At 48.3% G+C, this 12,096-nt stretch overlaps 7 protein-coding genes across 7 annotated transcripts; 4 read left to right on the top strand and 3 right to left on the bottom strand.

Moving 5' to 3' along the window:
* Window positions 1–180: 180 nt before the first annotated feature.
* N7520_003882 (uncharacterized protein) lies at window positions 181–734 on the top strand (the record flags this gene model as incomplete). Its single annotated transcript, XM_057137817.1, has 2 exons — window positions 181–485; window positions 530–734. 2 exons carry the CDS (start codon window positions 181–183, stop codon window positions 732–734), a joined length of 510 nt encoding a protein of 169 aa, XP_056998282.1.
* A 2,146-nt stretch (window positions 735–2,880) lies between these two features.
* Window positions 2,881–4,420, top strand: N7520_003883 (uncharacterized protein; the record flags this gene model as incomplete). The annotated part of the gene is made up of 4 exons (XM_057137818.1): window positions 2,881–3,759; window positions 3,824–3,904; window positions 3,954–4,329; window positions 4,380–4,420. The coding sequence occupies 4 exons, from the start codon at window positions 2,881–2,883 to the stop codon at window positions 4,418–4,420; spliced, it is 1,377 nt and encodes a 458-aa protein (XP_056998283.1).
* Window positions 4,421–4,946: 526 nt separating this feature from the next.
* N7520_003884 (MBL fold metallo-hydrolase) lies at window positions 4,947–5,750 on the bottom strand (the record flags this gene model as incomplete). The annotated part of the gene is made up of 1 exon (XM_057137819.1): window positions 4,947–5,750. One exon carries the CDS (start codon window positions 5,748–5,750, stop codon window positions 4,947–4,949), a length of 804 nt encoding a protein of 267 aa, XP_056998284.1.
* Window positions 5,751–6,353: 603 nt separating this feature from the next.
* On the top strand, window positions 6,354–6,643 carry N7520_003885 (uncharacterized protein; the record flags this gene model as incomplete). Its single annotated transcript, XM_057137820.1, has 2 exons — window positions 6,354–6,388; window positions 6,442–6,643. 2 exons carry the CDS (start codon window positions 6,354–6,356, stop codon window positions 6,641–6,643), a joined length of 237 nt encoding a protein of 78 aa, XP_056998285.1.
* Window positions 6,644–6,879: 236 nt separating this feature from the next.
* On the top strand, window positions 6,880–7,955 carry N7520_003886 (uncharacterized protein; the record flags this gene model as incomplete). Its single annotated transcript, XM_057137821.1, has 3 exons — window positions 6,880–7,008; window positions 7,059–7,193; window positions 7,251–7,955. The coding sequence occupies 3 exons, from the start codon at window positions 6,880–6,882 to the stop codon at window positions 7,953–7,955; spliced, it is 969 nt and encodes a 322-aa protein (XP_056998286.1).
* Window positions 7,956–8,276: 321 nt separating this feature from the next.
* Window positions 8,277–8,929, bottom strand: N7520_003887 (GFA family protein; the record flags this gene model as incomplete). Its single annotated transcript, XM_057137822.1, has 4 exons — window positions 8,277–8,527; window positions 8,650–8,713; window positions 8,779–8,825; window positions 8,878–8,929. 4 exons carry the CDS (start codon window positions 8,927–8,929, stop codon window positions 8,277–8,279), a joined length of 414 nt encoding a protein of 137 aa, XP_056998287.1.
* A 716-nt stretch (window positions 8,930–9,645) lies between these two features.
* On the bottom strand, window positions 9,646–11,480 carry rlmA (SRF-type transcription factor RlmA; the record flags this gene model as incomplete). The annotated part of the gene is made up of 3 exons (XM_057137823.1): window positions 9,646–11,163; window positions 11,220–11,376; window positions 11,425–11,480. The coding sequence occupies 3 exons, from the start codon at window positions 11,478–11,480 to the stop codon at window positions 9,646–9,648; spliced, it is 1,731 nt and encodes a 576-aa protein (XP_056998288.1).
* Window positions 11,481–12,096: the final 616 nt, after the last annotated feature.

A 12,096-nucleotide genomic window follows, 5' to 3' on the forward strand; every position in this document is an offset into this window, starting at 1 on the left:
ATACTTTTGAACCTCGCTTAGTTGGCTGCTTCTTCTGTTTATTCTGTGATGAGCCTCTTGCACTGCACGGCTTCACGATATCCACACGATGCACAGGCTGTAGCCAACTTCCACGATCTCAACGGCAAAAGACATACTGCAGTGGCTGTCGGACGAGGTTTACGGGCTCATTGATCAGCCATGGATACGCCCGATTTCAAGATTGCCGTACTCACAGCCGTCGCTTCTCCCCAACAACCCATACAACTCGCATTACACTACGAACTCAGTCAGTATCAAACCGTCAACACGACGGCATCAGTTCTAGGGCTCCAAATCCTCCAGCACATGACGTTCCCCTCGCGTACACGGCGTCGATGGCACGCTGGGAGCCACTTGATATCGGCAGGATGGATGATTAGTGTCCCGACTGCCATGGACTACACTGGATCGACGAGATCACGTCACCAGGAAACTCTACGAAGAAGTACACAACGTGTGCTTCGGTATCCCTACAGATGTGGATGATCAATCCGCTTCAACAATACAGTCGTGCCTCTCACAATATGGTCGAGCGTCGCCGTCGCGACAACTTCACGAACGTGTCTAAAATCTATCCCTCTTTATACACCAATCATTCGAAATCTTTGTCCGTAGCCAAACCTAAGCTGGACAAGAAACCCAAACAAGCCCGCAAGAACGGAACTTCTGAAAGCAGTGCCGAAGCCGCCACCGCAGCACAAACTGGCGGGTAGGCAGTCCCTCCAACCGGAGTTTTAGCAAATATATGAGGGGGGTCCGGGGGACCCCGGCGCACCCAATTTGGACAAAAGCTCAGACCCCAAAACTCAAAATTCTTACCATCTTGGGATGACTCCTAAGCACAGCTTCAAAATTTTATCGAGCATCGCGCATCGATTATCTCGAAAGGCAAGAGACAAAGATTTGTCCTTTGGCGGAGTGACAGTAGTGTACTAGTGTTCAGCGGTGACTAGGGGCAGACCCTCTCCATTGTGTCAGTGTATTCACGCCCCGCAGTGATCCAATTAGAATTTTCTGATCCGGTCAGGTCTCCAAGTGTTACACTTGGTAGAGAACCACCACCTCCACCGAGCGCTTGCGCTTCACCGAATCCGAATTCCGAGTATGCTCAGTATCTGTCACGCGTTTCGTGTGGAAACAGAGTAATATGAGACGACAATTTCTTCTTCATACATCCCTCAGGTGGATAGCACAGCTGGGCCATAACCTCCAGACCTATCTGCCCTCTCTATTCTCCATTTCTCCGTACCAAATATCACATACTGTTCTGTGTGAAGCTGTTATCATAAAATACTGCGGTCATCATCCCCGCTTGGCGGCCCATAGGCGCCAAGAAGGCGCTATAGATTGCCATCTACCCACCTTATGTCCTTGGGGACGAAGCCAACCCATATGTTGCTGTTGGTGTCCGGGTCATCATTTTACCTGGGCAGCGCGCTAGACTTTTTTAGGACTAGCTAAATTGTGGTCTAGGCTCTCTCTTTTCTCCATATCCCCGATTCACTCACTATTCTGTGCGCTTTCCTACAGTATTGGAGTCTTTTTTCCTCTTGGCAGCTCATAGCGCCAAGACTTACCATTACGAAGCAATGCGTGAATGAGCTGAACGAGCAAATTCCAAGGGCAATGGTAGGCCAGGAGCGTGTTTATCTATCTTTGGACCGTGCCCAGGATGAAGGGAGATCGAGTTTCCGATAAAGTCACGGCGGGTGCTGTTACTTACAAGCACCACTATGTTCGTGGGGATTTTTTTTTTCAACTTCCTGCGATTCTGCGGCTTTCGTGGTGGCCCTCACTGTTGTTCGTGTGATATTAAGTCTCTGGATTTTATCTCCATGATTCTAGCTCTATATAAATTTTCCCTATAACAGATCTTTTCTATCTGCATGTTGTCTTTACCTCGCTACGTCCAATAGTACTCGTTCGGGTTATGAGACTGTACCTTTGTACCTTGCAGGTTCCCACGTGTTCTTTTAGCTTTCTGCTTGCTCTAGCCGATTTGGACTTTGAAATGTGACACCTTAAATCCCTCATGTCTTGTCTTTCTCATGCTATTGGTCCGCAACTCCGGGGGCCCTTAAATCGAACTTATCCAAGACAGTATCCCAGTGCCCAACATTTACGAAGTTTACTCAAATCGTTGGGACGGTCGGCTCCTATAGTGGTCGTGAAGATTTTTTGAGAAATCTAGCCAGAGGCGCCAGAGCTAAGAGTAGAGACTAGCTCATGATTCGTTATCGTTTTCTGCCACTTGATTCATGGGAGCTTTGGCCCCTCTACGCCACCGTACCTACAAGAGCCACTTCCGCGGGAGCACGCGCCACCGAATCGATTTGAAAATGTAGAGAGGAGAGCAACTTAGCAAGTCAAAACCTATGCTTTAATTGCATCAGCATCCTATGGCGGAGAAGACAGCCAATGGATCTAAGATTAAGGGCTGAAGGATCCAAGGATTCAGTTAACATTTTCGTTAATCTAACGATAGACTTTGCAAGTTGTGGGTCGCTTTTTTAGATCAGAAAAGAAGCGACAATCTTTTCCTCTTTGGTCAATTGGCTAACCAGTCGCTTCATTGGCTGTAATTCACTGCGAATCAATAATTGAGCTATGTGGGGGGAGAGCGTCTCTTCGGGCGTATCCGCAACTCCATGTAAACATGCTAAAGAATTCCAGCGCGCTAATTGACACTATGTGCCGTCGTCTACAACTCAAATATCCACACTGGTTTACCGCCATGGCCACGCTGAACTGCTATGAAAAACCTTCTTCCCCGGCGTTGGAATCTTTTTTACTTCTTCACAGCCTGGTGCTTTTGTTTTTCAGCCTGGTGCTTCTGAATTGCAACGAAATTTCGCCAACATGACTACCGACGAAAAGGTCCACGTTGTCGATGCCGAACTTGGAAGCCCCCGGGACTCTCTCGAGGAGCAGGAGGTCTTCAAGAAGACTGACGATGGTGTCAGTTTTCGCAACGTCGGCTGGTTCAAGGCGTGCATTATTATGGTGAAGGTTCTTTTCGCAACGGGTGTGCTGTCGATGCCATCGGCCCTGTACTCTCTTGGTGCAGTGGGTGGAGCGATCAGTATAGTAGCCTGGGGCGCTTTCAACACCTATTCTTTTATCATTTTGGGCAACTTCCGCAAGAAGCATCCTCACTGCCACTCCATCGCTGATATGGCGGAGGTCGCTGGCGGTTTCTTCGCGAAGGAGCTCACGGGTATTATCTTTCTGATCGGCTACGTGCTAGTCGTGGGCAGTGGAATCATTGGAGTGTCAACTGGGTTGAACGCCCTCTCGCATCACGCTGCCTGCACTGTATGGTGGTCTTTTATTGCGACGGTCGTGATCACTGCGACAGCTTCGGTGCGCAAACTCCAACATGTGGGCTGGCTCACATACGCAGGCTTTATTTCGATCTATGCCGCGGTTTTCATCGTTGTTATTGCAGTCACGACACGCGACCGTCCCGCCGCCGCACCCCAAGAGGGCCCCTATGAGCTTGGCTACCTAGCCATTAACAATCCTGGATTTGCCGCTGGTATGGTTGCTTCTAGCACTATCTTCGTTTCCACGGCTGGTACCAGCGCCTTCCTCCCGGTGATGTCGGAGATGCGGAACCCGAAGGACTACAAAAAGGCATTGTACCTGTGCATGGGTTTGGTCACGGCGTCATACCTGGCTTTCAGCTTGGTCGTCTATCGTTGGTGTGGACAGTGGGTTGCTAGTCCGTCCTTGGGTGTATGTCTTTTCTATTTTCTCACTGGCATCATATTCAAGTGCATCGGCTAACTTTGTCATGTAGAGTGCCGGCCAAACCATCAAGATGGTATCTTACGGTGTTGCATTGATTGGGCTGGTGATGAGCGCCACAATTTACCTGCATGTGAGTGTTCTCGATCAAATCAAGGGTTCAGGACTCACATTTCTGTTAGATTGCAGCTAAATACATATTCGTGCGGATCTTGGGTAATACCCGTCATTTGCAATCCAACACGGTTGTTCACTGGGCTACCTGGATGAGCTGCACAATTTTCCTCGGTGCTATTTCTTTCATCCTCGCCGAGGCTATCCCTATCTTCAACTATTTGATTGCTCTGGTCGGCTCCGTTTGCTTTGCTCCTCTTGCCATGTCGCTGCCCGGCCTTTTGTGGCTGCACAGCAATCGTGACTACTGGAGAGGTACCCTGTTGCAGAAGCTGATTTTCCTGCTACACATTGGAATGGTACTACTGGGAGTATTCTTCCTAGTTGGTGCGACCTACGGTGTCGTACTTGAAATCATCGATGCCTACGCCTCAGGAACGATTGGTAGGTTCGGTCCCTTCCACACTATAGAATTAGGATTGACTGTTTTTTAGGCTCTGCTTTCAGCTGTGCAGACAACTCGAACTCATCCTAGGGGTGCAACTTTGGAAACGTCTTGGTCTGTCTGATTGAACCATGAACTAACTACACACGAGAGCTTGGGGATGAATGTACCACCTGGCGTGGATAATTATAATGGGTATGATGACTGGCTTGAATGAGGCCCAGTGGGCCACGATGAGTTACCTGCAGTAATTGCAGCAAGATGTAATGAGTTGCCATAGTGCTTAGATTTTCTACCTTTGGGACGATAACGAGGACCGCCAATTGAGGTTTCCATCCAAGGGTCAGTGGTGAAAATGTCGGTGATAAACGGAAATGCCGGCAACATGTTGATATATTTATGAATGTTTAATATATTATGTTTTTGTATCGTTTCACTTTGTTTCTCGATAGCATTCCAAGGTGCTTTCTAGAGGAAAACATAATTGAGCGGTCAAGGATTTGAAAATGAATGAACGCAGCAAAAAATACGATTTATTATCTTATTGCAAGTAATCGATATCATCATAAATACATTAACTGCCAATCCCTCAACCTCAACGGTAGAAGCCCCATTCTCACAGAATGTTTACTGATTTACCCGGTGTAAGCCAGCGAACCTTGTCCGAGATTCCCTCCTCATCAAAAGCATTCATCAAGTCCTTCCCAAATTGCGTAAAATGACCCCAGGATTCATAATGCATCGGAACCAAATACTCAGCTTGAATGTCCCGGAAAAGCCGAGCACCCTGTTTACCATCCATAGTAACCTGAAGCAGCCCACCAGGAGTCTCAACATGAGCAGATCCCAGATTCATCACCGCCACAAGGACATGGAACTTCTCAGGAATCTTCGCAAGCTCGTTGACGAAAACAGTGTCCCCTGAAAAATAAATCGCGTTAGGCCGACCATCAGAGTGGACGCCGAAGCTTTCTGTCGTCAAAATGAAGCCCGTGCATTCACCGCCGGGTAGATGCTGGCATGGCGTAGCGGTTATTTCATAAGTCTGACCTCCAAGAATGACGGAGGTCGTTTCCCATGGCTTCATGCCACGGACAGCTGGGCGGGGGGCGAGGTTCTTTCCACCGTCCACGGTGGTGAAGACGTGTCGGCCATTCAAGAGCTGGCGGCCTAGTTCATCTAGATTGTCGACGTGGTCTTCGTGGCTGAGGAGGATTGCGTCTATTGGTGGGAGGTTCTCGAGGCCGAGAGCTGGTGTTTCGGTGTTCTTGAGGATGATTCCACCGCCCACGTCCCAGGTTGAGCCGGCGGGGGAGAAGAAGGGGTCAGTCAAGAATTTGACACCGTCGAACTCGAAGATGGCTGTGGCTGTGCCGATGTGTGTGATGTCGAACCTGTTCTTGAAGGTTGATGGGGACATGGTGAATGTGCTGAAGATATGGGTAATGTTTTGAAGGTGTTTGGTGAATACTGTTTGGTTTTGAATGCGATTTGCTCTACTTATATAGTATTCACTGGGGGTCAGTGAGACGACAAGCGCTCAAGTCAATTATTAATTCATTTTAGTTCACTACGCCACTGTTCTTATAGATTCCAAATATTCATCTGCCTGTTCCAGTTGCAAATTCCGCCAAGGCTACCAGTTGTGCAGATTAAGAGCTAAGCCGAGGTGGCATGGAAACATGTATTCAAATAACTTGCCGTCTTCCGTGATATCTTGGCGGCATATTTTGCCTAATTTGGACGCTTGGCGGGGACTTCGTTTAGCTCGGATGAAAAGTAAGCAAAAAGCAAAGAAAATGAATTTGATATACTTTCACAGACTAACCGCTTTAGGATGTAAAATCCGCCAAGACTTTGAAGATGACGTCAGCATATTGATCACTCTATCGGTTTCATTTCTCATCCTCTGCAGATTTGAAATATTTTCGTGCATTGCTGATCAGAGGAGGATGTGATTCCAAGGTCCATTTGATTCCACTTGGAGCTTACTCCACTGCCGATATGAAGGTCAAACAGAGAAATGTCTGCCAGGCTTGCAGGAGGCGAAAGTTGGGAGTATGACCACAAAAGTCTTGGTCGCATCAGTACACTAACCTTTTTATCTCCAGTGCGACGGGAAGTCACCTGAATGTGGTCAATGTATATTTTCAGGACTCAGATGTGATGGCTACCCAACAGACTGGAAATTTCTGGAACACAATGCCTCGAAGTCTTCAAATCGAAGACGAGACAAAGCAAACCCAGTGGAAACCAAAACAGCAGCGTCACTCGTTAGCCAACAATTACACGCAATTTCAGCTGGACCCCTAATACCCCAGCAGTATCTGAATCAGCCAAATGCAAACCATCTCTCAGAATTCATCGCGCAGAACTTTGTCCCCGAGAGCGAAAGAGCCACAAGCAGATCCCTTTCAGATTACGTGGAGCCTAGAATATGCGGCTCCTGGGTTGAGGTCCTTTCCATCCTCCCATGTCTCAACACTGGCAGCTTGGTGCTGTCTAGAGCCATCAAAGCATTGGCAGCCTCAATCCTATCACGGCCAAATATGGCCAACGCGGATTGCTCCAGCAGCTACTATGACGCTATCCATGCACTCCGGAAAAGCTTTGGTGTGAATGGTGCCAGAGTTAAATTTGAGATGATCCCGACGGCCATGTGTCTCGCCATGGCGGAGGTACTTTACTCTCATCCTCGAGTGTATGTAAATTTGCTTACTTTTCCAAGCTTATGATTCCAGATTCTGCCGCCGCTATAGCGGAGCATATCAAGGCTGTTGGACTTTTGTTTCAGGTCTATGGACCGGGTGTCTGTAAAGATGGGTTTCCTCATAAGCTGTTTGTGGGATTCCGACCTCTTCTGGTTTGTGCCTACCTTGCCCCGTCAGCCCTGGTAACCTATCCTGACTGATGATTCCAGACAATCCAAGCTATTCAACATCGCCATCCAACTTTTCTGGCCTTACCAGCTTGGATCAATACCCCATTCTCCACTTTTGGCCCCTCGCTCATGCAGCAGCTCCTTAACGAAGCTATCACGCTTCCTTCGCTCCTACATCAAGCCGATTTGCTAATCAGAAACTCGGCATTGACAATTGATTCCCACACCAATCAGGTTTTTAGCTCTTTTGTTGACTTGACTTCACGCCTGGGCAACTGGGAAACTCTGCTATGCGTTGAAAGTGGTCCTCCCTACTGGCATTCTGGCAACGCCTCAGACGATACAGTTCTCCCTCTCCGGTATCCCAATATCACGATGGCAAATGTGTTCACTCATCTATGGGCCCTCCAGATTATCTGCATGACCGAAATCAAGCGGTTATCTTCTTATCTACCCCGCTCATCTCGGGGATTATATCCGCAGCTCGGTTCCAGCATTGATGAGAATGATTTGCTCATGATAGCACTTGCGCGGAAAATCTACAGGAGTATGGACTATTTGTTACAAGACGAGATGGAACTCTTTGGTCCGGCATCTACGTTTTTCCCGCTCAGGGTTGCGCATCAGATATTCATGGCGGATGAGTCAAGGTATAAGATGGATATTGTCTTTATTGAGGGCATTGTTGATAGACTCGCGAGGAAGGGATTGCTCTCTGTTCATTCTTTCGTGTTTGATATCTGACAATCTGCAGGCATGGTATGTTGCTGAGACTTGAACAGACCAAGAGCTGGCAAATGGAATAGTATCTCAACTACCAGCCAACCTTTGCGAAAACTGCATTAAAGGTTAATTTCTAAAAACTCATCAAATCCACCTAAATAATTTCTTCGTGGATTGATTCCATTCCAATTCTTATCCTAAGGAATGCAACAAACCAAGATATATCCGGCTTTTGATCCACCCCCGCAATCTTATCACGAACCCCGCATCAAACACCGAGCTCCCCAACCCCAGGAGCTATACGCCAAACCATCTGGCCACACGAAATAAAGTCACAGATAATTACCCAAACATAGGCTCCTGCTTCGCACCCTCAACAGCAGATAGATAACTAGGTCGATCCTTAACATAAAACTCGATATCAATCTTCCCACCGAGATTAGCGTCCTCATTGTCCAGACCTCCGGCCTTAACGCAAAGCATATCAGGCATAACCTCCAGCTCAGTATACAGTCCCGATCCACAATTTGAGCAGAAGAAATGCTTATTAACCTTGCCGCTGTTTCCGACGGCGTCGTAGGTTTTGGGGGTTCCTTTCAATTTGTTAGCAAGGTTCGTTCGATTTGGCAAAACTTCAGAGGCGCATCAATTGAGTAAATGGATGAACCTCAACATTATGGGTAGATAGGTAATTATGTGTAGAGATTTGGCGTACCCTTTGTTACCTTGAAGCTGCTGCGGGGAACGACGGCGTTAGAGGTGAAGGCGCCTCCAGTCCACTGGAAAGTTCAAGTTAGTATCATGTAGATATGTCGTGTTATAGGATGAGAATGGCGTTGCATACCTTCTGGCAATCAGTGCAGTGGCAGAGAGCGGCGAGGTACTTGTCCACTAGGACCATTTAGCTTTGTTGATTACCGGTCCATGGTAGTTGTTGAGATACCTTCAGCGGAGTAGTGGATTACACCACACATGCAGCTACCGGTAAGAGTCATTGTAGTGTTATGTAGTAAACGAATAGAGTAAGTAAGATTGTTTGGCGTGTCCTTTGTGAAAATCAAGATGTAGAAGGATAAGCGGTGTTTAGCCATCACGACGACCTTTTATACTCCAAGCTCGGGGCTCGGGGTTTGTTTTCTGCCCACTTTCAATCGCCGAGGCTCTGTAACGTGTTGCAGACATGGTTAGGATCTGCAAATGTGTTTCGGCTATTTGGGTGAGGAGAGGCTCGAGGGTTACATCGTGCTAGGGAGATCCTGGTAAGCTCTCTCTTGTAATACTCTTTGTAAATAGAATTTGCCATTGCTATCCTGGGGGATCAAACTGTACATACATCATCCGTACTCACGTGAACAGATACACGCCGTCAGACAACAAAGTAGATAGAAGAAGAAATTCATAAGAGAACATTCATAGAATGGAAATTTCAGTAGATATGAAAGAAAATCAAATATATCAAATCAAATTCATCAGATAAGTACCATTGGAAGAAAAAATATAACACTCGACAGATAAAGAAAGAAAAGGTATATAGCCGGGGTATAAGAGCATGAAGATCCTGGACTCAACCAAATCAGGAAAAAAACGCAATTGAGGTAGAATAGAAAGGGTGACTGGTGGGAGGAAATGATATCAGCCGGGATATCGGATGAGGGTTGGTAGTCGGCGAGGGTAAGGGAAGTGGATGGATTGGGGGGGGTGAACGACGTCCTTAGGGTTTTGGTTTTTTATTTACGCCTTCGTCTTGTGTCCCGCTGTCTGGACTCTTGCGCTTCTTGTCCTGTTCATCTTCTCTTGAAAAGCTTGGTCCACTTGGCAAGGCGGGCGTCGGGAAATTGAGGGGACTAGGCAGAAGACTGGAGTCTGGTCCCGAACGGCCATACCCCCAATCGGGGAAGAAGCTGGACGGTGATGGAAGAAGGGCATCTGAGACGAAGCGACTTGGCAGGGCGGAAATTGGTGTCTCAATGTTATTGGAGCTATTGCCATTGTTCATGGAATTCCCATAAGCATTGCTCTGTGACTGGGTGCCAGGGGGTGGTGGACGAGCGAACGGGTTCGGGGGCCCTTGGGCACCTGCACTGAGGATTGCCCCAGCCGAGGGCGAAGGCGGCGGCAAAACCACACCACCTGGCGGAGGGTTTTCCCCACTCCCTCTGGCAGGTGTTGTCTTATTGCCAGCGGAATCGCGTGAAGACGAGTCGGCCGTTGCACTACCCCTGTCAGAGCTCTCACTTGGTATCTGGACCTTCAGCTGCGGACGTTTCGATGGGATCTGACCACTGTTGGTTCTCTGGGGTGGCTTAATATCCGAGACTGATGGGATCGACTGTGTACGAGACTCCGTAGATTCTACCTTTGGTGCTAGATCCTCATGTGATACATCTGGCTTGATATTCTGATTCACACGGGGGGACTCGTACATCGAGGGACCCGCTCCAAAATGCCGGGCTAGCACAGATCCGCCATCGTCAATCGGCGTGAAGATACTACGAGATTTGGACAGGAATTTCGGCTGGGGTGGTGATTGGCTGTCTGGCTTCAGACCCATATCCGAGCGATCCGGGATATCGCGCTTCTGATCAGAACCAAAAGATGGAGGCATCGATCCACGCCCCTGGTCCGACATGTAAGCCTGTGGTATCTGCTGTACCGGTGCATGTGATACCGGTGGCATTCCCATTTGCTGTGAGGCAACGTTATGTGCGTGCTGGAAATGCTGTTGAGGCATTTGTTGAGGCAGACCATGTGGATGGGGCATTCCCTGAGGCGGTGTTCCCTGTGGAGCTGGAGGATGAGCATACTGAGCGTACTGTCCGGGGCGCGGTTGATTCATGGCAGCGTGAACATTCGGGTTGTACATGGACGGGTTTGACATGTAATAGCCATTCTGCGCAGGTGGCGGCGGTGTGGCATGCTGATTGGGACCGAGATTTGAGCTGACGCGACGGACATGTGTGTTCTGGGTATTTCTTGACGATGGGCGGGAGATCTGGGATTGCGGGGTACCATGGCGCGGCGGGAGACCGTTCGTGATGGGAGGGGACGCGGAAGGCGCATGGTTGACATGCTGGAAACCGGGCTGGTGGAGGTGAGGGGGAACGGCAGTGTGAGTTTGTTGAACTTGCATTTCCTCGGGGGCCGGTGTGTGGTCATCATCTTCCTCATCATCGTCGTCGCGCTTGCCAGAGAAATCATCCGGACCTTTGTGCTCGTGAGGGCCACCAAACTGAAGAATTTCCCATTAGCTGTTGCTTCATGCCACTGAGAATACTAATCACTTACATATTGGTAGCGCGCAAGCGCATCGTGCATGTCACATGAGGAGTATTCGTAGAGCTTCTTATTTTGCCCGAAGATAATGACGGCGACGTCGACGGAACAAAGAACGGCCAACTCATGCGCTTTCTTAAAGAGACCACCCTTTCGCTTCAGGAATGTACTGCGAGAGACATTAGTATGAAGCAGAAGATATATCTAGTCAACTTACACTGAACGATTGCGATCATCTTTGATGGCCTTGATTTCAATCTTTCTGCGACCCATTTTGAGCTATTTTCCAGCAAGCGACAGTATAGTGAAAGGAGTCGCCTCGTCAGGGACGGCTGGTTTTATAACCGGCACAGGCGACTCGAGATTACTTCGATAGAAAAGTTATGTATTGCGCCGCGCAACAGAAACATATAAGAAGTAAAGCTTGCTGTGGAAGTATTGCGCGAATGCGGGTTTCAAAAGTTTCAAAAGTCTCGAGGGCAATGTCTATGACACGGTGGAGAATGGAGAAATAAAGGTGAAGTAATGAATGAAAGTTGGGGGAGGGCAAAAGTGTTCAAAGGGAACCACTAATGCGATACCGTGGAGTAGACGGGGATGGGGGGCTGATAGATGATGCAGAAAAGGTTGATTCTAAAGATAGAATCATTCATGTTCGAGGGAAAGAAAAAGGAAAGGGATTGGATCATGTAAGCTGTGGTGGCCTGAGGCTGAATTCTATTAATAACTGATTATGTAATTCTCATGTAGTCGCTATCACAGTGGATCCCGTGATCTCTAGATTATTGGCCGAATTCCCATCAAGATCAGGGTCCGCGGCTAAAAGATGTCAGTGCTGCTGATATTAGGGGCCTGGCCTAAGCTTCATTTCACTTAGGAGCTTACTCCG

Source organism: Penicillium odoratum (assembly GCF_028828045.1).
Source record: "Penicillium odoratum strain IBT 22623 chromosome Unknown utg000003l_segment0_segment0, whole genome shotgun sequence".
Classification (NCBI taxonomy): domain Eukaryota; kingdom Fungi; phylum Ascomycota; class Eurotiomycetes; order Eurotiales; family Aspergillaceae; genus Penicillium; species Penicillium odoratum.